Genomic DNA, 26,787 nt, shown 5'->3' on the forward strand with positions numbered 1-26,787 from the left:
AGACATCAGATTTATGGTGATGCTTGGGTGGAGGAATGGTGAAATCACTGATGCGAAGTTGATGGGGATACTTCCCCCAAAGAAACCTGCAGGTAACAAATGGATAACTTATTTTGAGAAGAGAGGAGTTGCCGTTGAATATGAAACCTGTGGAGTTAGACCATGTACACCAGTACTCCAGGCAAACCAATCTTGCCTGGACTCTGATTAATAATAGCCAACACCATATACACCTCAACTGATTCAGCTTACACAATTCTGACTGGAAAATTAAAGTTGTATTGATGGTGCTTTTGGTTAGACGTTGGGCTCCTAACTGCAAGGTTGGCTGTTCAAACCCACAGGCTGCTCTGAGGGAGTAAAAATGAGGCTCTTGGGTCCCATCAAGATTTCTAGTCTCAGAAAACTTTATAAGGGGTCATTATGAGTCAGGCTCAACCAGATTGCTGTGATTGACATTTTCTGCTACTGTGTGCCAAGGCTCTTGTCTCTAGACCAGCTGCTGTGTGTGCAAAATATTTAATGGTGCAGGGAGCCTCTAAGGAAGATAAAGAAATGCATAGATTCACTGCATTGGGGGGAATATTAGTTGACATCCACCCATTTCAAGAAGTAGCATCTGATCACGAACTGATGATATTGAAGGGAAAAGTTCCCGCTGCACTGAAACACTGGGGGGAAAATGGCGCAGGAGCTGATGGAATACAAATGGAAATGTTTCAGAAAACTGATGTGGCATTTGAAGGACTCACTAGTCTATGCTAAGAAATTTGGAAGAAGGCTATCTGGCCATTCCAAAAACAAATGCTCCAACAGAATGTGGAAATTATTGAACACCATTAATAATTTCACACACAAGTAAAGTTTTACTGCAGATAATTTTAAAAAGGTGGCAACAGCACATCACAGAAAGTTGCTATAAATTCAAGCCTGATTCAGAAGAGGATGTGGAATAAGGGATATCCTTGCCTTTATCAGATGATAATAAGCAGAGAATATCAGAAAGATGCTTACTTGTGTTTTATTGACTTTGTAAAGGCATTTGTGGATCATACAAACTATGGATAGCATTGAGAAGAATGGTGTGGTAGTTACATAATCTGGTGTCAATTTGAGGGTGGCATATAGGGGTGGAGTCGAGGCTGTCAATCAAGATATAACCAATGAGGCCTCTATGTGGGCATGGCCTTCTCCTGAGAATTTTGGAAATTCCTGTATTTTCCTCCTTGGAGGTGTGAGACGGTTCTCTTTCTGTTGAGTCCCTTGGAGACTACTGACAAGGCTGACTCCCTCCCGAAACATCCCTGAGGAGAAGCCAGATGGACCTACCCTGATGCAGCCCTGGGTGCTGGAGAAGCCACATGGGGTCTTAAAGGCTTGAAGGTGAACAAGCGGCCATCTAGCTCAGAAGCAACAAAGCCCACATGGAAGAAGCACACCAGCCTGTGTGATCACGAGGTGCCAAAGGGACCAAGGTATAAGGCATCATCCAAACATATATATATATATATATATATATATACATACACCAACCATAGTGAATGAAGGGGGAAGTGCAGAGTGAAGACCCAAAGCCCATTTGTTGACCACTGGAGATCCCCTCACACAGGGGTTTAGGGGAGATGAGTCAGTCAGGGTACAACGTAGTACCGATGAAGAATACAGCTTTCCCCCAGATCCTGGATGCTTTCTCTCCCCAACTACCATGATCCGAATTCTACCTTGCAGGGCTGGATAGGGCAGAGGTTGTACACTGGTGCATATAGGAGCTGGAGGCACAGGGAATCCAGGGTGGATGATACCTTCAGGACCAGGGGTGTGAGGGGCGATGCTGGGAGAGTGGAGGGTAAGTGGGTTGGAAAGAGGTAACTGATTACAGGGATCCACATGTGACCTCCTCCCTGGGAGACGGACAGCAGAGAAGGGGGTGAAGGGAGAATCCAGATAGGGCAAGATATGACAAAATGACAATCTATAAATTACCAAGGGCTCATGAGGGAGGGCGGGGCAGGGAGGGAGGGAAAAAAAAAAGAGGACCTGATGCCAAGGGCTTAAGTGGAGAGCAAATGCTTTGAAAATGATTAGGGCAAAGAATGTACAGATGTGCTTTATACAATTGATGTATGTATATGTATGGATTGTGATAAGAGTTGTATGAGCCCCTAATAAAATGTTTTAAAAAAATGAGAATGGCAAGACTTCATCTCACGTACTTTGGACATGTTATCAAAAGCAACTGGAAAAGGATGTCAGGATTGGCTAAAACAGGTCAACGAAGAAGAGAAAGACCCTCAGTGAGATGGACTGCCACAGGGGTAGCAACAATGGGCTGGAGTACAAGGAGGAGTGTGAGGTTGGGGCAGGACCGGGCAGTTTTGTTCTATTGTACACAAGGGTGTTGGGGGTCGGAAACAATGTGACAGCACCCAAGCACAACTACAACAACAAAACGACAAGGGCTCTCTGGGGGGGGGCGCGGGCGATAAACTTGACAAATTTCTCTCATCATAGGAGTAGCTCCAGACCTTTAGAGTTCCTAAGAACTAAGATATGGCAGTACTTCCTTGCAGTATACTGTTGAAAATAATTTAAAAATATTGAAATACAAAACGTGTGTAAGGAAGGCCAACCAAGTCCCTGATGCTTTTTTTTTTAAAGTCAAATGACTTAAACATGTGTTTTCCCTATATCTGGGCATTTTCTTAAGCAATCGGGAACAGAGGAAGGGGTATTTCTTGCTGACTTAAGTTGCTGATGTTCATGTCAAACCCATGAACTGGTAGTTCCATTTATTGAGTGACTGCTATGTACACATGGGGGAACTGAGATGTCCAGGGCTGGTCAGTTTCTGACGTGGAGTTCAGTGCCCAGGGACCTTTGAGTTTTTTGGAGCTGCCCAGCTGAGGGAGCTCCCAGAGGACTTTAGGTCCCTGCACTTAGCACACTGCCTGACTGACAGCAGGCAGGGACTAAGAAAACACCTGTCAAATGAACGCACACCAAAAGTGGTCAACAGAGCCTTATGAGAAACAACAGACCCAATCTAGAGATATTAACATGCACAGTTGAAATCAAGAGTCAGATTTAACAGAGCACCAGCAGAGATATAAAACATATACCAGTAGAAGAATAGACTCAGTAATAGTATCCCTGAGAACCAAACCCGTTGGTACTCCGTACAAGCTTGAGCTGACCACCACTGGGTTGAGGCTGTTGTCTCAGCTCAGTCTGTCGGCAGAGATTTTGCAGTATCTCAGCTTCTAGTGCCCAGTTTACCAAATTCTGTTTCTCACAGTTAAAACCAGGTCCTTAATATAGTGAGCAGACCAAACTAGTTGCCATTGAATCGACACTGACTCCTGGGGAGCCCAGGAGGGTCAGAGTAGAACTGGGCTTTGCAGGGTTTTTCAATAGCTCAGTGTTAGGAACTAGATTGGCAGGCCTTTCTTCCACAGTGCCTCTGGTCCTACTCAGAGCCGCAATCTTTCAGTCAGCAGTCAAGGGCTTAACTGATTGGCTACCCAGGGCATAAGAGAAAGAAAAAGATTCTCCTCTCCCCCAGTGGCCAACTTTAAAGAAGAAAAAACAAAAGAATAAATAAAGCAGCGAGTCCAAGGAGTCCAATGAGCCCCTAAAGACAGCTCTTTGCTGTTTAGACAGGTCCAGTGTCTGAGAGTTCTAGAGCTGGGCTTTGCACAGGGAGAGTAGGCCCTTGCTCGGCACTCTGGTCCCCCTCAGAGGCCGACGTGACAACTGGGTGGTGGCTGTGGCTGGTGGCGTGTGTGTCCGTCTCAGAGCCTGGCTCTAGGGATCCCCGCGGGGCCGACATCCTGAGGCTGCAGCTGCCCGGTAAGTCTTCTGCGACGACACTCAGCTTGTCAAACACTTCCTTCTCATCAGGAGGTGGGAGGGAGTAAAACAGCAACGTGCTGTGATTCGGGTAGCTCAAGAACTGCGGAAGGAAAACATGCACGCCATTAACACTCCACTCTTCCCCGTGTCTGTTTGTGGCTTTCGTATGGTCCGGAACATGTTGTTTGAAAAACGCAACCACAAACCTTCACTGGTGGTGAAGAAAGCGGATGGTGCCCGGCTATTAAAAGATAGAGCATCTGAGGTCTTAAAGGCTTGTGGTCATCTAGCAGGGAAGCAACAAAGCCTATATGGAAGAACACCTTGTTGGGAAAAGGATCAGTTCAGAAAACACACAGCCAGACTGATCTGAAGGGAAGTGGATGCTGTGGAGACCTGAACTCCACCAGCAAGACAATCGGACAGTCCCTCTCAGAAGGGCCACACGAACAGAGGATAAACCCAGGGTGCGGTGTGGCATACAACTCTGCCCTACTTCTTTTAAGATGTCCTCCCCGTACTAGTAAGGTCTTTCTGTGATAAACCTCATTCATCATGTTCGATTTGCATATGATCACTTATGTATTTAAGATCACTCGGTACATGGTAGTCGAGACAGACAACCCCTCCGAGACAGGACTGGGCAGCATTGATGACTGTATAGCCCCACCTGATGGGACTGAATTACACGACTGTACGGGAAGGGAAGGAACTATTGGAATGAGTAAGATATGTCGATAAAATTATTATATATAAAAAGCAAACCTGTACCCCATTTGCTCAGTGATTCTAAGCCACCTTCCAAGGGGATCTCTTTTAACTCATAAGGGAGATTTTCTCCCAATCATGATGTTGCGGGGGGGCCCTTCCTCTGAGATGCAAAGGATGCTGGGGCCGTGGCATAACGCATCTTGGAGGAGCCAGCAGACTCTTGTGTGCTTCTGCTGCTGGAGTCGGATGGCTGCTCTGTGTGCTCCTGGATTCAGCCTCACGACCTCCTAGATTGCGACGGACTTCATTCTGTTCTTCTGACCTTTCTAAGAACACGGGGCTACTGGCAAATTTAAGACAGATTGCTTACATTCCTGTTAGGTGTGAGAGTTAGGTCCTCTCTAGTTACTGTGAATACTGAATTAGTAAATATGGAACTATTACTCTTAGCAGAAATAGAAGGTTAGGTTTCTGTTAGCTGGGACCTGCATGGTTGGCAGTTCAAAAACACCGGCAGCTCTGTGGGAGAGACTGGGCTTTGTACTCCCGTACAGAGTTACAGCCTCCGAAACCCACAGGAGGTCCCGTGGAGCACAGATCGCTCCATGAACTGCTGTGTATCTGTTTCTGTGTAAAGACACTGCTGACTCGCGAGCATGGGACTCACGGCCAACAGCCCTATAACTGAAGGAAGCTTAGCCGACGTGTCTTTTCTACACAAGCCACACCAGTCTCCTGCTTACTCAGCAGCGCTTCAGCACCATGCTTAGGGCAAACTGAAAGAGCCCCAGCCCCAGCCCCAGCAAAAAGCCCAAGATGTGAAGAACGTGGCATGGAGGTGACATTCCCCGCGTGAGCCTGGGGCAAGAAGGCAGTCGCTGCCGCGCTCAGCCTCGGCTGGACATGTGCCCGCTGATGGCTCAAGCTTCTCACCATTCTGCGCTGGCCACAGTCGGCCGCAAGCATCGATCTGGGGACTGCCATTACGTTTTAGCAGGTAGGTAAATCGACAAATACGGAATCCAAAGGATTGACTCAATAAACAACCGCATCCTGACAATTGTATCCCATCTCCTTAGCATCTTGCCTCCGAGAAGTTAGGACTCACAACACAGAGCATAATGGCTTCGCAAGACGGAGGATACTTTTATAAGCCCGAGACTCATGGCCTTGCTCAGTCGACACATGTTTAGGGGGACACAGTTCGACCCACAGCACGCCCTCTCTTTACCCCCTCCTCCCCACCCCCGGTAACCATGGATACGGTCGGGTTCCTGTACGTTTGCTTATGGAGATCAGACTATGTGGCTGTCTGTGGCTGATGTGTTTCCCTCTGCATGCTGTCAGGGCTCAGCTGAGTTGCGGCGTGCGTCAGCAATGTGTTTCTCATTAAGGCTGAGTACGCACTTCATCACGCTCTTATGCACACGCTGTCTTGCTCCACTTTATGTGTTGATGGACATGTTAGTCTAGCTGTTTTGAACAGCAAACGTGCCCATAAGTGTTTCCTGAAATACCTGAGGGCTTGACATTCTCCATGTTTTTCTTCTTAAATGCAAAAAACTCACTACCATGGAGTCAAGTTCCACCCCGGAGGACAGAGTAGTACTGTCCCTGTGGGTTCCTGGGACTTTATCTCTTCGTTGTTAGGTGCCACTGAGATGGTTCTGACTCACAGTGATCCGATGTTAACAGAGCGAAGCGCTGCCCGATCCTGCAGCATCCTTTCTTAGGTCTGAACCCACTGTTGCAGCCACGGTGTCAATCCATCTTGATGAGGGCCTTCCTCTCTGTCGCTGCCCCTCTACATTACCAAGCATGATGGCCTTTTCCGGGGACTGGTCCCTCCTGAAAACACGTCCAAAGTATGTGTAGAAAGCCACAGCTGGTGGCTTTGAACTGCTGACCTTGTTAGCAGCCCAATCCATAGCCACTTGGAGACATCGTCTTTAAATATGGGCATTAACCCTTCCCTCTGGCCACCGACTCCTTGTTCCGTGTTGAACTGATTCATCTGCTCTCCTGTTCATGTAATTTCCACACTGGGTCCTGTGTTATGACTTAATTGTATGAACTTAAGCAGCAGGCAGCTGCATTTCATACTTCAGTATGGATCTCTTAGGATGGCAGGAGAAAGAGAGCAAGCGGGCAAAGGATAGTTGTGTAGACCTCCGTTTGTCGGAACAGGACGCTGGTGGGAGGGGAGCCTCCCAAATCTGCAGACTCAATGGATTCATAGGGTAAGAGGTGAGGCGGTCAGAGGAAGAATGCCTGTCTCTTGGATGTTACCGAGGCTGGCTCCACAGGCACTCTGCAGCAAAGTCTTCTGGCCTCGGCAGCGAGAGTTATTTCAAAGGGCCCCTTTACTGTGGCTATTTCCAGCTCTAGTTTGCCAGGAAGAACACCTGTTTCTTCTGACCTTTCCTGTCTGGCCAGCCTCTTTGATGGCAACGTCAGACCCCAGAATGGCAGGGGCAGGGCTTGGCTTCCTCTCGGTTCTCAGTTAACAAAACACCTTCAAAGTCAAGGGTCTGGCCCTTTTTGTTCTTCCTGTTGCCAATGTAGCTTATCAAAAGCTTGCCTCTAAGTAGATTCTATTGTCTCCCTGGTGCTGTTTGAAGGTTGTGGACACTCAGAAGTGGTGTAGGGGTTATGTGTTGGCTGTGATCCGAATGGTAGGCAGTTCAAAATCACCAGCAGCTACAAGGGAGAAAGACTGGGCTTTCCACTCCTGTGAACAGTGAGTCTCAGGAACTCCGGGGTGGGGAGAATGTCACTATGGGTCGGCATTGACTCGATGGCAGTGAGTCTGGAGTTTTGGAAGACACTCTGAAGTACATGCTTCCATGCCCACTTTCTTCCTAGCGGTGGCATCCTGCACTGTTCAAAGACCTTACAGCAGAGACACTCATTCCTCCAGCTCCTGGGAACACCTGCAGCTGGGATAGCTCACTGCCAAGTTCAAGAATTGACATTTGCAGACAGTTGCCTTGGCCAAGGCTACTTGCCCTTTACAGGGCAGGCTGTCAACTAACTAGTCAGTGTTGGGACCAAGCCCTAACTGTATTATCAACCCAAACTGGAGGTCTGCAGAACTGCGCTCCTGGGGAATTTGCATGGCTGTGACTTTCCAGAAGCATGTCAGCAGCCTTTTCTTCTAAGGCACCTCCAAGGGAGTTCAGATCAGCTCCAATGTTTTTGTTAAAATAACCAGGGACTCCTTTTGCCCCACCCAGGGACTCCTTCCCATCAACAACGGGCTGCAAGAGCGAGAATCGGCAAGCTCCCTGGAGGCCTTGGTCAGACATGCTTTCAGAAGGTGTGCAACACTGAGGAGTCAGGGCCTGTTGCCCCAGTGGTTTGGGGGGTCGCACTGTGTGGGGTATGCTGGGACATCCCCTCCAAGGCCAAGGATAAGTGATCAGATCTTGCACTTCCCATTGTGTTTTTTGGCCCCTTTGGGACTAAAAGTGTCTCTCCCATGTTTAGCAACACTGCTTCAACACATTTATCGAGTGATTGGGAAGGCTGCCAGTTCTGAATGGGGCCCAGAGCAGCAGGTATGGACTATGGGGCAAGCAGTGCCACCACCTCGTGACTGGCTGACAGGATCTGAAGTGCCGGCATTATCTCTCAATGCCAACTCAATCATCACACCTGGTGACTGTGGCCTGGCAGCCCCTGCAGGCTCCGGGCGGGGGTCAAGATACTGGGTCCAGTTAGCGGCAAGGTCACTGTAGAGTGACAGTCGAGAACCCCCCCACCCCGTGAACAGTTCTACTCTGGCTTGGCAACCCTTTTTGCTGGAGTTGATGGGAAGCCTCAGGAGAATCACTATGCAGACCGCTGGAGTTCTGGGACCTGGCCGCCTACAGTAGAGAACTCCAGAATGTCTGCCTGTGGGGTGCCAGGTCAGGATGTGGCCACTGGGAGGCCTCTCAGACCCACTGGGTCCCAACTGTGGGTCAGAGGGTGCATGCCAGCTGCACAGACAGGTGGCTCAGACTCCCACAGTACACACTGATATACTGGAGCCTTGTCTTCTGGGCACACCCGGGATCGCATTCTCTGAGGGGGCCTTCTTACTGGCTGAAGATGGAGGGAAGCATCAAACTTATCTCATAGGCATCGCAAGCGGCCGCCCCACAAGGCAGGCTGCTGTTGACCAGCATCCCGGCACTGGGGAGGTGTGGAAGGCCATGGAGAGGAGAAAGCCTACTTAAAGGCAGAGCTTGAGCTGAGTGTTTGGTCATACCCTTTATATAGCAAAAGTAGCCGGAGATTAGGATCCTCAGAGGGCTAGTGGCTGGGCTGGTTGGTTAGAGGCTGTGATAGGTAGGTTTTTATTGCGCCAACCTGGCCAATGAACACAAATGGGATCAACGGAAGGGCAGAGAGATTAATGGCTCGGCGAGTCTCACCTTTCTTGTCTCTTGCTCTTTGATGATTGGACCAGTGTGCGGCTGTCTTAGCTGGTTCTCTGCCTCAACTTGTGAGCTACATTACCTGTGGGACACCCAACCCGTGGACTGCGTGGCTGTAGTTTGAGGTTCCTTCAAAACCTGCTTTGTCATGCTACTGGAGCATACATCGCTTGAGCTGGGGACAGTCAAACTCTGTCATTTGGCTGACTGTTGGTGACCTGCCTTGCTATTTGCTGCCTGTGGCCGGATTGCCTGAATTGCTCTACAGAGGACACAGCTGTCTGCTTCCTTGACTTGTACCAGGCAGCCCTCATGACTTGAAGGACTGCCAGTGTATTAGCTGTCTCACGGAAATGAGTTACACTGAGCCATTTGTACTGCTCTATAGACTAATTAGCTGTTTACTTCTTTATGATCTATCTATCTATCTATCTATCTATCTATCTATCTATCTATAAAATCATAAGTGTCCTGGTCTTGTTTTCTCTAGAGAACCCTAACACAGGGGCCTAGAAGAAATATTGGATGATCAAAGGGTCAGGAAACCTGTGGATGGGCCTGTGGGTGTATCTGGCAGAGAGAACGCCCACCTGAGCATATGCACCTGGAAGGGAGGGGGGTCTAAACCACCAAGCAGACCAGAGAATGTAAGCAGTTGACATCAGTTAGCTCGGCCATCGGCCACTGCTATGTGTTTCTATGGGTTCATGGGCAGAGGAATGTGGTGGCAGAGAAGGGGAGGCCATGCAGGGCCTCAGAGCAGAGGCTCCCACTTCCTACGGAGACCTACTAGTGCCCTGGAAGCAAACTGGTTCCACCGTCTCTCAGAGGCGGTGATGCATCTTGACTGGAGTGAACACCATGGCCATGGTTGGCCACTCTTTCTTGCAAGGTCTCTGCTAGCATCGCCGAGGACTTGCGATGGAGCCCTGTTTGCTTCTTTGGCACAGGAACCACATGACATCACGTCGGACCAAGCGCCCTGTTGGCAGCAAGGATGGTCAGGAGTGAGCACACCCCACGGGAACCACAGATTATGTCACACACTGCCAGCCTGGTAGGACTGGAGGGGTTTGCTGAAGGTACAGTCAGGATGCCAGCTGGGAGATGGCACCTAGGTATGGGGGCACTGTCCTCCAGTCCTTGCAACGCACTGGCATCAATGCCTTGGCACCTCCAACAGGTAGAACACCTGGGATAGGAGTGGTGCTGCCATTGTGGTGGACCACTGTAGTTGGCATTCTTGCAATTGTAAGATGGCAGAGATTGACAAACGGCCCATGGATCAAATCCTGGCCACTGCCTCCTTATGCACAGACCACACGCTAAGAATGGCTTCTAGACTTTTAGAGGCTTACGTAAGTAGCCACATCAACATTCTGATGATCCAACAAGGTTAAAATACATAGCATCTGTTCTAAGAAAATGTCGACTGGTCCCAGGTCTAGAGGGGAGGGTGGCATATCCACCAACCAGCACAGTAAGAGTCCCATTAAATTTTAAACTGTGATTGCTCCCTCCTCCTTTTAGGCTCCTTGTGCCAAGAAACTAACAGGCAATGAAAGGAGTCGCCATGCTGGCCAGCTGAGGTCCTTGCGCTGGTCATCTAGGTGAGACTGCTGTCACAGGACACCAGGGCCCATATGGAGCCATGGCAGACCTCAAGGACTCGCTGCCCCGCTTGGACATGAGGCAGGCAGGCAGGCAGGAGAAGGAGTGTTGCATCGGGATGAGGGTGCTGGTGAAGAATCTTGAAAATACTATGTACTGCCAGAAGAACAAACATCTGTCTTGGAAGAAGTACGGCCAGCATGCTCCTTAGAAGCGTATCGGATATACATTGGGCAGGTTATGAAGAGGGACTCAAGCTCACTGCCATTGAGTTCACGATGCAGACTCATAGTGACCCTATAAGACAGTGACCCTATAACCCACTGCCCTGTGGGTTTCTGAGACTGTAGCTGTTTACTAAGCATGCAAGCAGAAAGCCTCGTCTTTCTCCCAAGGAGTGGCTGGTGGTTTTGAACTGCTGCCCTTCTGGATCACAGCCCAGGGCTGTGCCATCAGGGCTTGCCAGAGGGACTAGTCCCTGGAAAAGGAAATCACACTTGGTAAAGTAGAGGGTCAGGGAAAAAGAGGAAGGCGCTTGACAAGACAGATGGGCAGCAATGGGCTCAAACGTAACAATTTTGAAGATGGTGCAGAACCGGGCCGGGGTTTGTTCTGTGGTATACAGGGTCGATACGAGCCAGAACTGACCCAACGCCACCTAATAACAACCATGTTGGGCACATGGACAAGGAGACCACCCGCTGCCTGTGACAGGCATGGTAGCTAGATCTCTCAGGGAGGAGGGCGTGGACCACCCAATCCAATAAGCAGTGTGTGTCAGCAGACGCCAGTCACCGAGAAAGAGGTGACTCTAGAGGGAACAGCAGAGGAGGGGCTGGGGGACATTAGTCTTGAGACCAACTGTAGGGGTGGGAAGCTGGAGTTGTGTGGAACTGTCCTCAGGAAAAGAAATCCACGCCCCTCCCGGAACAGCTTGTTCCCAGGGCTGCCAGTGGTGCCAAGTGTGAACTGTCGTGAGTGCTGAGTGTGTTTCCTGGATTTCTCCCGGGCACGAGGCTGGGAGTGCGGTTGCTGATGCCTCAGAGGTGAGTTTCTCTCCCAGGAGCTCTCTTGACTGAAGGGGGCCGCTACTCTCTAGGGCAGCATGGGGCAGAAGGTTCAGCAACCCTGCTGCCTCAGCTGGGGACATCGTGAAGGGCTATTCCAACTCCAAAGCCCTAGGGACTGGACTGCCCATAGCCCCTTACAGATGGGACCCCTCCCATGAAGCTTTCTGAGTGTAACTCTCCACCAGAGTCCGTTTCCTGGGGAATCCGATGGCAGGCAGGCTCATCGCAGGCCTGCGCTCGGCATATGTTCATCTTCAAATGCCGGCGTCTAGTCAGAATCTCATTTCTCATGGGTTTCTTCAGATCTGCGGTGTCTAGTCGTGTGCCCTCATATTTGAAAACATTTATAAAAACAGTGGAAAATATATATACCCACTCCTCACTCGTCAACGATCTCAATATCTATCTCACGTATAACAGTAGTAGAAAAAGTCCTATTAGCCGACTAGTCTGCACATCAACGTGACATACATTTGGCAGCTATAAATGCCAAGGCGTGAAGCAAGGCTGGTTAACGTTTGTCTTTGGAACTGTTGCTAAGCGAGAAGTGGATAGATAACCAAACTTCCCATTTTTAAGTGTACCGTTTAGTGACATTATATTCCCAATGTTGCGCCAACATCACCAATATCAATTTCCAAATTTTCTCAGCACATTTTCCGAACTTTTAGAACATAGCTCTCCTAAAGACTAGGATACACATTTAACTGCTCCGGGATTTCAACCACTCTAAGATATTCAAAGTGGAAACTTCCACCTCCCACCTCGGCTCATTCGCTGGCACTTGGCCTGCAGTTTTTCCTTCCTCATCTTCCCCACCTAGAGCTCCACTCCTCCCCTTTCCTCTGAGGCCCTGGGGCTTTGGGAAGTGAAGGCGGGAGGAAGACTGCTGTCCAGGTTGAGAGGGGTAGGGTGGGGCGCCTACAACAAAACTTTGCCTCCTTCCTTTGGATGCTTCTTTGGACCACAAGCTTCCCTGCAGCGGGAATATCGTGCAAGGCGATGATCCAGTGGGAATGCATGGTATTCTCCAGGGAAACCAGGGCCAGGCGTTCTTGAGTCAACAAAGAAAACTCCTTACCGTCAGAGCTCTCTGAGCTCCATCATACTGCCACGCTTTACCTACCTCTTTCAGGTGCTGTGGAAGAGAATTCCCAGGGGCGAACGCGTACTTTGTCTTTTTGTAAATGAACCAAATGGAGGCAAAGCAGCTGAGGACCAGGAGGAAGACCACAAAAACCGAGGCAATGAGGATGATGGCGATAATCCAGGAGGGGAGTGTGTCTGCCAGAGATAACGGGGGTGGGGTGAACCAAGTGGGCCAGGTTTGTGCTATGGACATGCTCAGTTGCAATGGCTACACTATTTTAGCCATCCCACTCAGGGCAAAACACAGGGGCTGGTTCGAGGAAGTTGACAGAGTTGTTTCCAACAAGCTTCTCCCTTTACTTGTGTCTCCTTCAAAGCCTGGGTTCTGGCCTTGTTGCTGAGATGCACGTAGTGAAAAAGCAGCAAGGACTCTGGCCTACTTTTCCTCCTTGCAGTGTAGCCATGATCCACCCTGTTCTGGGTCAATGTCTTCTGCCAACTTGTAGGAGCCCCACCCCCCACCCCCATACCCCGCCCGGGCCCACTGCACTCAACCCGTGTATTGCAGACACTGCGTCCCAAACAATGTCCCTGGTCTCCTCACGGTCCCAGGCCCTTCCCTTCAGCACGAGGCCCTCAGAAAGGGGGACTGATGGAGTGGCTGCGACCATGGGCTCACCTCTGGGAACACTCGTGGGGATGGCGCAGGGCTGGGCACAGCTTCAGTCTGTCCTACAAATCACTGCTCGAATCCGAAATGACTCGAGGGCACCGAGCACCACTAACAAAAATCCTGCCTCTGGGCTCTTCAATTGATATCACATCGAAGTGGCCCTTTTGTTATCTGGGGGGGGGAGGGGCTTGGGAAACCCGTTTCTTTGAAATACTCTTTGAATTGTGGGAACCAAAAGTAGTGCAAAGGGCAAGATCAGGGCTGTGGGGGGCACGGGCTGCGGGTTCTCCAGGAAATTGTCACAGCGCAGTCCTTGCTGCCCTGGAAAGAGGAACAGGCGCACTGTCTTAATGCACCAGGGGTGGTGCAGCCTCCCCCATCTTTTTCTCACGAACGCAGTTTTCCGTTTTCTTACAGCTTCTTCAGACGAAGTCCTTATGATCTCTCTTCAAGAAGAGATAACAACATGACCCCCCAAACAGTTACCATAGCCTTCCCTGCCTTGAATTTCACTGGCCCAGCTGATCCCCTCCGAAGCCACTGTTTTGAATGGAGCTGTTTGATTTTTAAGTACTAGAATGAGAGTAAGACATGCGTATTACCCAGAGAACTTGCCTATCCACTGATCACAGAGACAAGTTTAAACTTACAAATAAACAAACAAACCCAGGCATATGCAGGGGCAGTGAATTATTTAAAGTGCCTTTTTTTCCCAGCCAAAGTCTCTAATGCCTACCAAATGACCTTTGGCGAGTTTGGTAAGAAGGTGGGAGGAGATACTGGTAGGATTCACCTGTGAGTAACTGTGAACAGGATTCCCTGAGTGACATCCTGCTCTGTATAAAATGAGCCCTCTGAGAAGCAGGAGGAGGGATCTCATTACCAGCAAGACCCAGGAGTGGAGTGCGTCCTCTGAACCTGAGATCCCTGCACAGTGAACCCCCTGGATCCAGAAGACAGCTACAACATCAGAGGAGCAGTAGCAGAACCAGGAGCCCGAGCAGGGAGCAGAACGATGCCCTTTTCCAATTCACAGAGCAAGTAAAACCGTGTTTTTTGTGTGGGCTTGCAGAGTAGGGTGCCTCTGGGCATGTGATTGGGGAAGCTGGACTTGCTGACCCACAGAACTGGAGCTGAGTACCTATGGGGTGAGGCTTACTGGAGTGGGAGGCCTCTGGGCACTTCATTCAGGGAGCTGGGTTTGCTGACCCACGGGCCTTTGCCTGAGGCTTATATGCTTTGGGGGTATTTATTACCAGACTTGACAGAACTTTGTAACATGTTCTGATACACACCTCATGCCTGAGCATTTCTCATTAGCATTTAGCTTATCAACTTCCTGAAGACACTCTTTAACCATGGATTTTGTCTGTGAGTTCTGTGTAGGCACTGGAATGGGTATTAGGACTCGGAGAGGGAAACGAGAGACCATTCATGAAGACATCTCAACATCTACAAACTGGAGCACTGGTAGCCACACTTTCTGACTTACCCTTATACCAGCTCGCATGCATCCACAGGTTGACGAGTACTGAAGTCATTCCCACTTTTTGACTATGTGAACAATGCTGCTATGAACACAGATTGGTAGGACAAGTCATTTTAAAGGGAAATGCCACGTCACACTTACACGAGGCAAAGCAAAGAACCCCGAAACAGTGCGCTGGCCCTCGGGCTGCATCCACAACAGTCACCTCTGGCTTCGTGAAGCACTTCTCTCAGGCTAGGCACACAGGTGTTGTTGCTCTCAGGCCCCTTACTTTTGGTGACCTTCCATAAAAGAGAGTGAAGTGCTGACTGGGCCTGCCCCATTTTCATGATTGCTGGTTAAAGGCTTGAGCCAGTGACTGTGGCCATCCACTCTCCTGGACAGTTTCTTGCCAGTGAAGGGGCTTCCTGATGCTATATCCCAAAGGAGCAACTAGAGTTGCCCTGAGCCCTGCAGGCTTCTAAGGAGCCTTCTGGCTGTACTTCTTTCTTGTGACCCTGCCGGCATAGGAAACAGCAGTGGTAGAACTTCCAGTATCATGGTCATATGTGCACCATCACAGGAGGACATGCTGGCGGACAGGTGGTGGTGGCTCATAGGAGATATGCCTTCAGTGTTTCCCTGATGAATGAGCTTGGCAGAAGAGGCTGGGAGGAAACTCCTTCTTCATCGCCTAGCATCCCCTTCCTTTGAGTTTTAATTCATGTTGGCAGTGACCTCATAACCTTTCTGGTTCATGGCCTGGAGGGCTCAGCGTGACCTTAGTTCACCCGTGAATTTGTGTTTCCTTTGCCAGAATCAAAGGACGGTGCCTTCTAATCCATACTTTCACCATGCTTAACTCACAGATGTGTTTCTTCCTGGTGAAGACGGTCATGGAGTGAATGAGCTGTGGAACAGCGCCCAGGCGACATCCTGACTAATGGAAGTCGTCAACTTGGGATCTGACATCCTAGCTACTGCTGACGCTCTGGGCTTCTATTCCTCCATCTTCCACTTAATATTCCAGTAGTCTTACAAGAAATACAGCCCAAATCCTCCTTAGACGTCAAGACGGTGAGCCGGTCTTGCTTACTTTGGGCATGCCCTCAGGGAAGATCAATTGCTGGAGAAGGACCTCGTGCTTGCTAAAGTGAGGCCAGCACACAATGAGGCAGACCCACAGTGAGATGAGCTGCCACCCTGGCCTCAACAACGGGCTCACACATATCCAAGATCATGAAGCTGCCTGTGAGAGTTAGGGTTTTGGGCGCCAACATGGCTCCTTAGGAACAAGTAGGTGGAGTTCCGCCTGTCAGTCAGTCCACAGCTTAAATGGCTTGCTGGAAGCCAGCTCTTCTCTTTAGAATTTCTACTGCCTGCTGGGGAGCCACACTGAGGCCTGCGAGCCCTGTGATGCAGCCACCGCCCTCTGGATCCACAAGCCCATTGCACCCAGCAGCCTGTGCTCTCCTGCCTTCTGCATCGTTGATTGTGGCTGCGGGGGTCTGAAGAGGAACTTAGGGACTAGTATCGGACTTACGGACTTGATCTGGACTGGGCTGGGATGTTTGCTCGATACATTATTGCTTCTTGATACAAAGCTCTTTCTCACACACGTACCTGCGTGTCACGGGATTTGTTTATCTAATCAACCCGAACTAACACAACGTGTTAGGACAGGACACTTTGTTTTGTTTTACCGCAGGCCCTGTGAGTCAGAGTCAACTCAACGATAACTAACAAGAATCCGAGTTCCCAAATCGAGGTTTGCAGGATACGATGCTATCTAAAGAGCCGCCCCACCTAGTAAATGTCTACAACGCTAAGGAAGATGTCCAGGAAAGACTGAGATACAAATGGCGCCATTTGCACTTACCATCGTTGGTCGTTGTCTCACAGATAGGCTGACTCCACTCCCCACTTTTGTTCCGTTCAAGAAGAAACCCCCGAACTTGAAGACAGTAAGTTGTCTGTGGCTCCAGATTGCGGAGGACTTCGAAATCATACGGAGTACTCATTTGAAACTAGGAAGAGAAGCGCAAAGAGGAACGCGGCTCAGCAGCGAAGGGACCCCATCATCTTGCCTTACACCGACCAATCAGGATTCCTTCAGGCTCAAACCAGGAAGGAGCAGAAGGCTGCAGCCACGCCCATTCTCTGCGGCGCACCCAAGGAGGTCGGGCTGTCAAGGATAACTGTGTTGTATGTGACAAGCCATCTCCTCTGCTGAATTCTCTGACAGACAGAACATGCAAACCATTCTACGGCCCCATTTTGCAAAAAACAAAAACAAAAACCCCAAAACAAAAACAGTCATTCACAATGAGACCCAATGTGCTTTTCTTTCGCGGTCACTAGGGCACTTCCCATCCTGGCTGACCAGGGTTTCCCATGAATCACTGCTCCATCGGGTGGTACACCTCGGAGCACCAACCCAGCCTGCCTCTACATGGCTGATAGGAGTTTAAATTTAAATATATATAATATTTGTTTATAAGTTCCTAACTTAGGAAAACTAAAAATTTCCTCTCAAAATAAAGGGAATTGAGAGACTCTACAAAAACAAAACAATCACTCGCCAAAGGGGGTTAAAAACCAAACCCAGATGCCATCAAGCCAATTTTGACTCATGGGACCCCAATGAGGACAAAAAGAACTGACTCAGAGGTTCTCCAGATCGTGGTCTTTCAGAAGCTGATTGCTAAGTAAGTCTGTCTTCAAAGGTGCGGGGTGAACCACTGAACTTTTGCTTAGCAGTCAAATGCTACTTGGACCACCCTGAAAAGAAACTGCTGTCATCGAGTTGATTCTGACTCAGCGACTCTTCAGCACAGAGGAGAACTGCCCCTGAAGGTTTCTGAGACTATAAATCTTTATTGCACAGAAAGTTTCATCTTTCCCCCAGAGTGGCTGGTGGCTTTGAACTGCCAACCTTGTGGTTAGCAGCCCAATTCATAACCTACTATGGCACCAGGGCTCCTTTGGGTCACACTCAACTCACAGCCATCAGTTGATTCTGACTCATAGCGACCCTATCGGACAGAGTACAACTGCCCTTCAGGGGTTCTGAGACTGGAAATCTTTACAGGACTACAAAGACTTGTCTTTTTCCCATGGAGGGGCTGGTGGTTTTGAACTGCTGACCTTGCGGTTAGCAGCTCAACGTGCAGTTCTCTAATCCACCAGAGCTCCTTGAGTGACCCAAGGACTCCTAAAAGTGTAACTTTCCATAGTTTATCATTTCTTAATAGAAATTGTTGGTGTTAGGTGCTGTTGAATTGTTTCTGACGCATGCTGACTACATGCATAAAACCCTGTCTGGCCCTGTGCCATCCCCACAATCATTGCGATGCTCGAATCCATTCTTGCAGCCACTGTGTCAGTCCATCGCATTCGTCTTCTGATTCTGTGACCACCTACTTTTCTAAGCATGACGTCCTTCTCCAGAGACGAGTCTTTCCTGAATGTCCTTCCAAGACAGATTTGCTCATTCTTCTGGAAGTTCATGGTATCTTCAATATTCTTCACCAAAATCTAAAGGCATCATCACTTCCTCTTCAATCTTCCTTATTCATAGCCCAGCGTTTACATGCTTAGGTGACTGGAAATGCACCTTTGCCCTCAAAGTGACATCACTGCTCTTCCACAATTTTAGAGGTCTTTGGTAGGGGATTTGCCCAATGCAGTAGGTTGCTTCACTTCTTAACTGTTGCTTTATGGGCGTTGACTGTAGATACAAGAAAGAAAGTGAAACCCTGACAGCTGCAGTCTTTCTCCATTTACCATGCTATTGCTATTGGTTCAGTTGTAAGGATGATTGTTCCATGTTGAGGGGTAATCTGTACTGTAGTCTTTGATCTTCATCACCCGGTGCTTCCAGTCCCTTAGGGCATTCTGCAAGCAAGGTAGGTCATCTGCATGCTCCTTGCTGCTCATGAATCTGCCTCCTATTCTGAGACTCATCCCTCTTCGGGCAGTCCAGCTTCCTGGATTACTTGCCATGTAAACTGTGTTGTAGAAACGAATAGAAACATCAACAGAGAGTGACCCTGGAATACTGCTCTGGGAAGTTCCTTTTCTTTCGTGGGTGGGGCTGCCATGTCTGTATTTCTTTATTATAGGAGAGTCCAGTTGAGGGCCTGATTTGGATTCTACCTCTCTACTGGATTACACAAAGATTACGTTATTACTTCTAATAACTAAATAAAACAAAACAAAAAACACCTCACAACCAAACTTAGGCTTTCATTTCTTGAAATCCAGAGTATTGCAAAAAATGTGCAGTGCTATACACTCAATGGCTACCCTCTAAATGGCCAGAAAGGAAGAGAGCAGGAAAGAATGCTTTCTTTTCAACTGAGGTTTTTCGATTTTAGTTTGTCATTGTAGTTAGTGTTTTGCTTGCTTTATGTATCTTGATGTTGTTTTGTGTTTTCTCTGTATACGAAATCCAGGATAGGAAAATCTATAACATCAGGAACCAGGTAAATAATTGCCTAAGGATACAGCAGGGGAAGGTGGAGGGAAATGGGGGCTAACAGTACGAGAAAGAAGGAAATGTTCTAGAATTGGTTGCAGTGGTAATCATACAACTCGTCTGAATATGATTGAGCTATTGAATTATGTGACATGTGAATTTTGTGGCAATTAAGAAAAGATTTAGTAAAAAAAGAAATGCAAGAACATGTCCTCAAGTTCTTTTTCCTCCCTCCTGTCTACTGTAGAGACGAGCAATGGGAAAGAGGGGTCTAAAAGGTAATGTGTGACCCTGTTCAACCAGGGCCCCCAGAAATGGGGCTGCCCTGATCATAGACTTGACCGACCTGTGGTGTTTGTGGGGCAACAGGGTGGGTGCCTGGAAATAGTAGTCACTCATCTGATTTTAGGCTCTTGCTGTCAACTGCTGGCTCCGTTCTACCTTCTCTTGCAACTTCCCTTTAGGGGGACCAAGTGCCACTTTCACTGTCAACGAGCATCCTGGGAGCTGTCTCTTCCTCTGCCTTGTGGGAAGCCTGAGTCAGAAATCCAGATCATCTCCCAGACTGGGGAGCTTCTGCTTTCAGAAGTTCTTAGACGTCTTCCAGAACGTAGACGCTCTACACACACACCCCACCACCACGCCCCCCCCCCCCCCCCGCACCACCACCACCACCACCCAAACTCACTGCTATCAAGTCTATGCCAACTCATAGTGACTCTCTCCCTGGGAGTGGCTGGTAGTTTCAAATTGCCAATCTGTGGTTGGCAGCCAGACGTGTAACCGCATGCGACCAATTACGAGTTGCTGTCTGGAATGGTCTCCTTTCCCATCATCATCGCCGTCGTTCCCATCATCGCGGCCAAAACCTCAGCAAAGAGCACGGGCGAGTGAGCTTACCTTTTTGGAAGTGCCATTTTCCCAGTATTGTACATTATACACCCATGAACTATACAGATTTCTCATGGTCCACGTTTCATGTTCACCCACAACTTCGGGAGCAAAGAAGCTCATATGTAACGAATCAGCAAGCACTTTTACTTGCATTCCAGGTGGTCCAATAGCAGCTAAGCACGACAAAACGAGAAATGGCAATCAGAAATCATATTATCAAAATTTTCCTCTAACATTTACTTTTCAAAACGATGCATAAAATTTAATCGGCTCCTCTATGATGTACTGTAGCTATGTCCTTGATGTATGTATGTCACTAAGAATACGTAGATTTTACTTCTTTAAAATAATATCTTTTAATCTTAATCTTTATTAATTGGGTTAATTCATGTACGTTTGTTGTGCTTTTTTATAGGTTTGGAACTATTTTAATCACACTGTCTTATTTTCTGTTAAAAACTGCCCTTTTGGGGCATGGTTTTTTTTCTGCTTTCTACTGGATTGAATTTTTAAAAAATTTGTGTGTTCTTCTTGATAGTTAGAAGCTGCAAGTAGTACTTTATTATATATATAATAACCAAATACATGTTTTTCCCTAGCAAAGTCTAAAGCTGTCCTTGTCCCAAATGTTTCTTCCAAATACTCACATAGCTGCCCCTTCACCTCATTTAGGTCTTTGTTCAAAAGCCAACTCCTCAGAAAAAGTCTTTCAAGATCAGCTCCCACTATTTTTGGCACCAGAAGAAGGTTTGTTCTTAAAAGGAATTCTTTCAGGCCCAGAAGGTGGCTGGGGACAGGATGGCTGGCTAGGTATGAAGTTCCCACTCATCCAGGGGTGGCCAGGGCTGTGATCTGATGAGGGGAAGTCTACATGCTCCCAGACACAGCATAACGTATACAGTGCTCAGGCCACACGTGCATGGCTCGGGCATCAGACAGGGCCTGGCGGGGTGTGGGTGTGGGACGGGAGCTGGGAGGTGTGTGTCTCTGGCCACTGGGTAGGTGAGGAGTGCTGGCCAGACTTCTAATTACTAAGAGGGAGAAGAGAACAACGAAGGCTCCCACTTGGATCACTGCCAGCAACCAGAGGGCCAGGTCGTTGTGTGGATGGAAAGCTGTTTGCAAAAGCTTAAGATGGCTGAACTTTCATTGTTGGTATTTCCCTTCCCCCTTTTTGCCTTCCCCAGGAACTTAAGGCTATTTATTCTGTTCCCTTCAGCCCCTTGTGTAAGGCCAGCCACCTTGTGGGCACTCACAGACTTTTCATCAATGGACCAACCAATGGGATTACAAACACAAAACGGAGGAAAGACGACACCTTAATGAAATGGGAAACAAAATGACTCACTGTCATCCATAGGGCAAAAAGTAATGTTGATCCAGTCTGAATATTCATCTGCAAATTCAGCCCTGACTCGAAAGATGTGGTAACCGTACTTGGAAACGCTTGAGAAGTGGCATTCCGTCAAGGCGGTTCTGTTGCACACATCTTGGAAGCTGTTATAACTACAAAAGCAGAAAGATAAACTCATGGGCGTTCTAACCCCAGTCAGCTTAGCGGTTGTTTGGCAACCATTTTGTTCTTACTAGTTCATTTTAATTTCATTTGAAAATATTGTCATCTGCAATCAACAAAATAACCCACTCCCCATATTTACAGCTTTCCCCCTCCCCAGTTGTCTCCATTCATCAGCATGCCCTGTGGGGTGAGGGTCTTCCTCCTGGCCACCCTGTGCCTGCGCGATCTAAATCCTCAGTCAGGCGCACAGCGTCAACAAAGAGCAACCACATAGTTAGGAATTAAGTTTCTTCTTCAAAGACATGCCCAGCCAGGCTCCCTTTGCTTCAGAGCAAGTCCTGCTCAGTCTGTATTTCTACGCCGAGGAAGCCCTGGGAATCCAGGCACTGCCTCCCCATTAACAAGGGCCACCGAACCAAGCACTGCTATTACAACAGGGAAGGTGCGAGCCAATGATGACTTGTGGCGACGTGAAATTTCTTAATTTGACCCTTCTAACCATGTCTCTGTAACTTCCACCAAATGACTGCCAGGGGTGGGGGTGGGGGGTTACTCCAGTAGCGTGTGTGAGACACTAAAGGAGGGGATTGGTCAGCTTTAGTTGCCATTGCTCTGTGGATAAGAGAGCCATCTCAAAGGCAGAGAGAGAGAGAGAGAGAGAGAGAGAGAGAGAGAGAGAGAGAGAGAGAGAGAGAGAGAGAATATCCTGGGACCATTCAGGAAGAAGCACCATTCGAGAACCCTCTCTGCTTAACGTGGCCGAGGTTGAGACCAGTGGCACCAGAGGCCACGCCACGGTGACCTTGGGGCAGAGCACAGGAGACACGTGGAAACAACAGAGGAGCTGGATCCCAGAGACCGGAGGCAGAAGCGAACAGACCACATGGCTGAGCAGCTGAGGATCAGAGAGAGAAACCTGGTAGCTAGCCTAAGAGATGTGCTGCTGTGGACTAATGACTGTATCCTCACTGTTTACTGAGCCCGATTTGTGGTCACCTGTGAACTTCCCTAAACAAAACCTCATCACTATGAGTTTTGCCTGTGAGTTCCGTGTGGCCATCACAACGGATCATCAAAGTCAGCAGAAAAGTAGCGTGCCGGGAGCAGTGGATGATGTCAGAATGGCTAAAGGAAGGTTGGAGGGTACAGGCTTGTCTGACCTCTACCATGTGGCAATTGGCATTAGGCTGGGGTGGAAATGGATTCGCCGTCTCCCTACTGCAGCCCAGTCAGAGGTGGCCTCCACCAGCCACTCGGTGGGGGAAAATGAGGCTTTCCACTCCAGTAAAGAGTTACGTTCTCGGAAACCCACTGGGGCAGTTCTACCCTGTCCTGTAGAGTCGCTATGAAGTGGCACTGACTCAATGGCAGGGAGACCCACTGCTGTCAAGTTGATTCTGACTCAGAATGGCCCTATGGGACATCGTAGAACTGCCCCAGAAGGTTTCCAAGACCATAAATCTTCACTGAGAAAACAGCCCCATCTTTCTCCTGAGGAATGGCTTGGGGTGTGGAGATTGGGGGACTAAATTTGAACGGCCCACCTTGTAGTTAGCAGACTAACCATCAAGGAAGTTGACTACGCGATAGGTACCAGATGCTTGGGCAGGGCTGCTATTTCAGGGCTCACTGTAGGCCCTGTTTTGTGTAGACATGCCTGTGTGTACACAGTCAAACCGGGGACACCACAAAAACAAAGGCCAAGGCCAAGCCAACTGCAGTGACTTCCCGGAAAGAAGGCGAAACTCCCTCCACAATGCAGCTCTGTGTGTCGTTGCAACCCATGAGTGGCACCAGTCATGACCCGTCCGTGGTCCAGCTCATTGATGGGGCCACCAACCCGGACCACCACCAGACCCACCTCTGGAACTGAGCGGTGTAAGTCAGGTTCCCTTTGGCAAACGCAGGTGGCTCCCACTGTAGGATGTTCTTGAAGTTGACAGAATTCATTCTGACATTTTGCGGAGGAGGCACCATGCCTAATGCTGTGAAAATAAAGAAAAGCATTAGCAACTTTTCTTCTAAAAGACGGTCCCAGAAAATGATCACATACCCTCCCCCCCCCCCCAAGAAACTTGGGTCTCCCCTGATGCTCCTTGTCTTAAAAATGGCACCGTGGGAGAGGAAGAGACACAAATGTGACAGCAGAGAGGGAGAAGGGGGCCAGATCCAGGCCTTGTTCACTGTGCTGTGGTGCTTGGACCGGATATGAGGAAGCATGCGGAGAAATTGCTGGGAGCAAGGGGGACAGAGGGAGGGAATGAGATGTGGGTGGTGGTGGAAAGTTGTGAGGGAGTAGAGTGGGTTAGATAGATTGAGGGAGATGTTCAGGAGAATGAACTCTAGACTTCCTGACACATAAGGGGTAGGGCAGCGGTTCTCAACCTGTGGGTCCAGACCCCTTTGGGGGTGGAATGACCCTTTACATCCTGCATATCAGATATTTACATGATGATTCATAAGAGTAGCAAAATTACAGTTATGAAGTAGCAATGAAAATAACTTTATGGTTGGGGGTCACCCCAACATGAGGAACTGCATGAAAGAGTCTCAGCATTAGGAAGGTTGAGAACCACTGGTGTAGGGAAATTCCAAAAAACTCTGCCATTGAGTTGATTCTGACTCAGAGCAGCCAGTGGGGCAGGGTAGAACTGGTCCTCTGGGTTTCTTAGACTAGAACTCCTTCTGGGGGCAGATCGCCTCATCTGTTACCCACAGAGTGACTGGTGGTTTCAACGTCTGACTTCAGTGCATGGCTCCTGCACCACTAGAAATTCAAGAAGGCCAGGTAGAACTGCCGAGATTGTAACTGTTCATGGGAGAAAGCTTGTCTTTCTCCTGCGATGCCACCAGAAGGAGAGGCTACTTAGAACCCACTCTAGCTTACCTGGTCCCATACTAGCCTTGTGGTCTGGATGCCGGGATATCCCGGTTCAGGTAGCAGTATCAGACAGACAGCTGGAGGAAGGTGCCTGGAGCCCATAGAAGAGAACTGGGCTAGAGACAAAGCTCACTTTTAAAATGTTTGCAATGATAAAGAATTTCAAATATATACGAAAGCACACAGAAGAGAATAAACCACCATCTGCCTGTTATCACGAGAGAGGTAAATAGAAGTGTCTTGGGTCCATTCTTAAAAAAACAAACAAATAAAATCACTGCCATCGGGTTGATACTGACTCATAGTGACCCTAGAAGACGGGGTAGATCGACCCCTGGGAGTTTCCAAGACTGTAAGTGTTAAAGGGAGTAGTAGAAGGACCTGCCTTTCTACTTATGAGTGGCTGGTGGTTTCGAACTGCTGACCTTTCTGATCGCAGCCCAGCGTGTAGGCACTAGGCCACCAGGGGTGGATCCATAGCTGGTATGTAATGATGGGGTTGTGCTGAAACCTTCCAAGGGGATACTGTCAGAGGTGAGAACTTGGGAATGAATTTAACTACGCCCAGGGAGTCCTTGATTTAGGGTGAATTGGAGTTAGGGAGCAGCATGTTTACAGTGACCTGATTTTCACTCTTTCCTTTTCTGTACACCTGATCATTAGAATATACGCTGCACACAACATTGCAGTGCATAATTCACTGATGTTATCATTCTCAGAAGCACCCGTAGATGTTTACAGGTGATGCTTCTGACCTGCTAGACAAATAAAGATAAGAAAAGGCAACACTAATGAAAACTTTAAAAACTAAGCAGCTGTTTGACTTACTCAGACCCACTTGCCACCGGTCAGAGGAGTAAGCAGGGGCTACTTGTCTTAGAGGTCTGGGATGGGAGGGGCATCCTGGGGGCTGCACACCGTTAAGGCATTTGGCAGCGGATCCAAAGGTAGGGGTTTGAGTCCCCCCCAGATCACCCCATCAGAAAGGCTTGGTGATCCACTTCGGAAAAACCAGGCATGGTAGATTCTACGGAATCTTCTCTGACACAGTTCTACTCTGACACACATGGGACACGAGGCGTGGGGTTTGGCCTCATGGAAACTGATTGGGTAGGCTAGAATGTTCCCCAGGAGAAATCGCCTGCGAAGGAGAAAGAAACTGGGAGGGAACGGTTCCTGCGGAATTCAAGGACGAAGAAAGAGTCCATCGTGTGGTTTGCATCGTTCGATCGATCGATCGGGAACTCAGACGCCATCCAAACGGCGGAGGTGAGGGGCGGGGGTGGGACTCAGATGTGGGGCACTGAGGGTTGCACGGGAAGGTGTGAGGAGTGGAGACCGGCGGACGCGGTGCTGCGGGGAAGTCCTGCCAGGGCAGCTGACCGCGGGGAGGAGCTGTGCGCGGCTTCAGGGCGATGGAGCCGAGCACTGGTGCGTGGTTGGGCGGCCCGGACTAGGCCCAGGGAACTCAGGAAGGGCTGGACAGCTGCGGGTGAGGCGCTCGACGTCTTTCGGGAAGACAGCTCTACCGGGAAGGGCTGACCGGCAGAGAGGGCGCCGCAGGAAGAGTGCGTCTAAGCCGCAGTGCGGACCGGCTGTAACCCCCGAGTGAACGGAAGCGTCCCCATCAGTTACAGGGCGGACAGCAGCGGCCGCAGCGCGGCCCCTAAAGAGCAGGCCTTCCTGCCCGGGGCCTCGGCGGCCCGATCTCAGCCCTGGGCAAGTTCACGCGCCTAGGGGGCTGACCGAGCAGGGGCGACCTCTGGCAGGGGCGGGAGCCCCGCCCGGGATTCCCCCGCGCAGTACGTGCCTGGGAGCCCGCCCGCGCCCCTCGGCAGACCCCTCACCTGTCACCAGCAGGCAACCGCCCAGCCAGCCCAGCCAAGTCCGCGTCATGGCCGCGCCCGCCCGCCCGCACGCCGCCGCGGCCCCAGGGGTCCGCCGGCTCGGCTGCCCGGCTGGGGGCTTCCGCAGCTGCTCCGCCCCGCCCGTTCCCGGAAGCGGCCGAGGAGGCGGGGCGTCCTGGCTCCTCCCCCGTCGGACCGGGCCCCGCCCCGCCCCCGCCCCGCCCCCTCCCGCCCGCCTTTAGAGAGATGCTCACAGGGCCATAGATCT

The 26,787-nt window shown here is 49.6% G+C and overlaps 1 protein-coding gene across 3 annotated transcripts; it reads right to left on the bottom strand.

Annotated features, from left to right (window-relative positions):
* Window positions 1–1,007: 1,007 nt before the first annotated feature.
* On the bottom strand, window positions 1,008–26,664 carry IL10RB (interleukin 10 receptor subunit beta). 3 transcript variants are annotated; one of them, XM_075542361.1, is made up of 8 exons: window positions 26,520–26,650; window positions 24,679–24,788; window positions 23,653–23,776; window positions 21,621–21,778; window positions 20,279–20,445; window positions 16,778–16,925; window positions 12,795–12,952; window positions 1,008–3,952 (listed from the first exon to the last, which is right to left on the bottom strand). In XM_075542361.1, exons 2-8 carry the CDS (start codon window positions 24,686–24,688, stop codon window positions 3,653–3,655), a joined length of 1,065 nt encoding a protein of 354 aa, XP_075398476.1. In that variant the 5' UTR covers window positions 24,689–24,788; window positions 26,520–26,650; the 3' UTR covers window positions 1,008–3,652. The 3 variants fall into 3 exon arrangements, with proteins under 3 accessions (XP_075398476.1, XP_075398475.1, XP_075398477.1); XM_075542360.1 differs by lacking the exon at window positions 24,679–24,788 and having other exon boundaries at window positions 26,520–26,664; XM_075542362.1 differs by lacking the exons at window positions 12,795–12,952; window positions 24,679–24,788 and having other exon boundaries at window positions 3,757–3,952; window positions 26,520–26,664.
* Between the last annotated feature and the right edge of the window lie 123 nt (window positions 26,665–26,787).

This window comes from Tenrec ecaudatus, chromosome 2 (genome assembly GCF_050624435.1).
Source record: "Tenrec ecaudatus isolate mTenEca1 chromosome 2, mTenEca1.hap1, whole genome shotgun sequence".
NCBI classification, from domain to species: domain Eukaryota; kingdom Metazoa; phylum Chordata; class Mammalia; order Afrosoricida; family Tenrecidae; genus Tenrec; species Tenrec ecaudatus.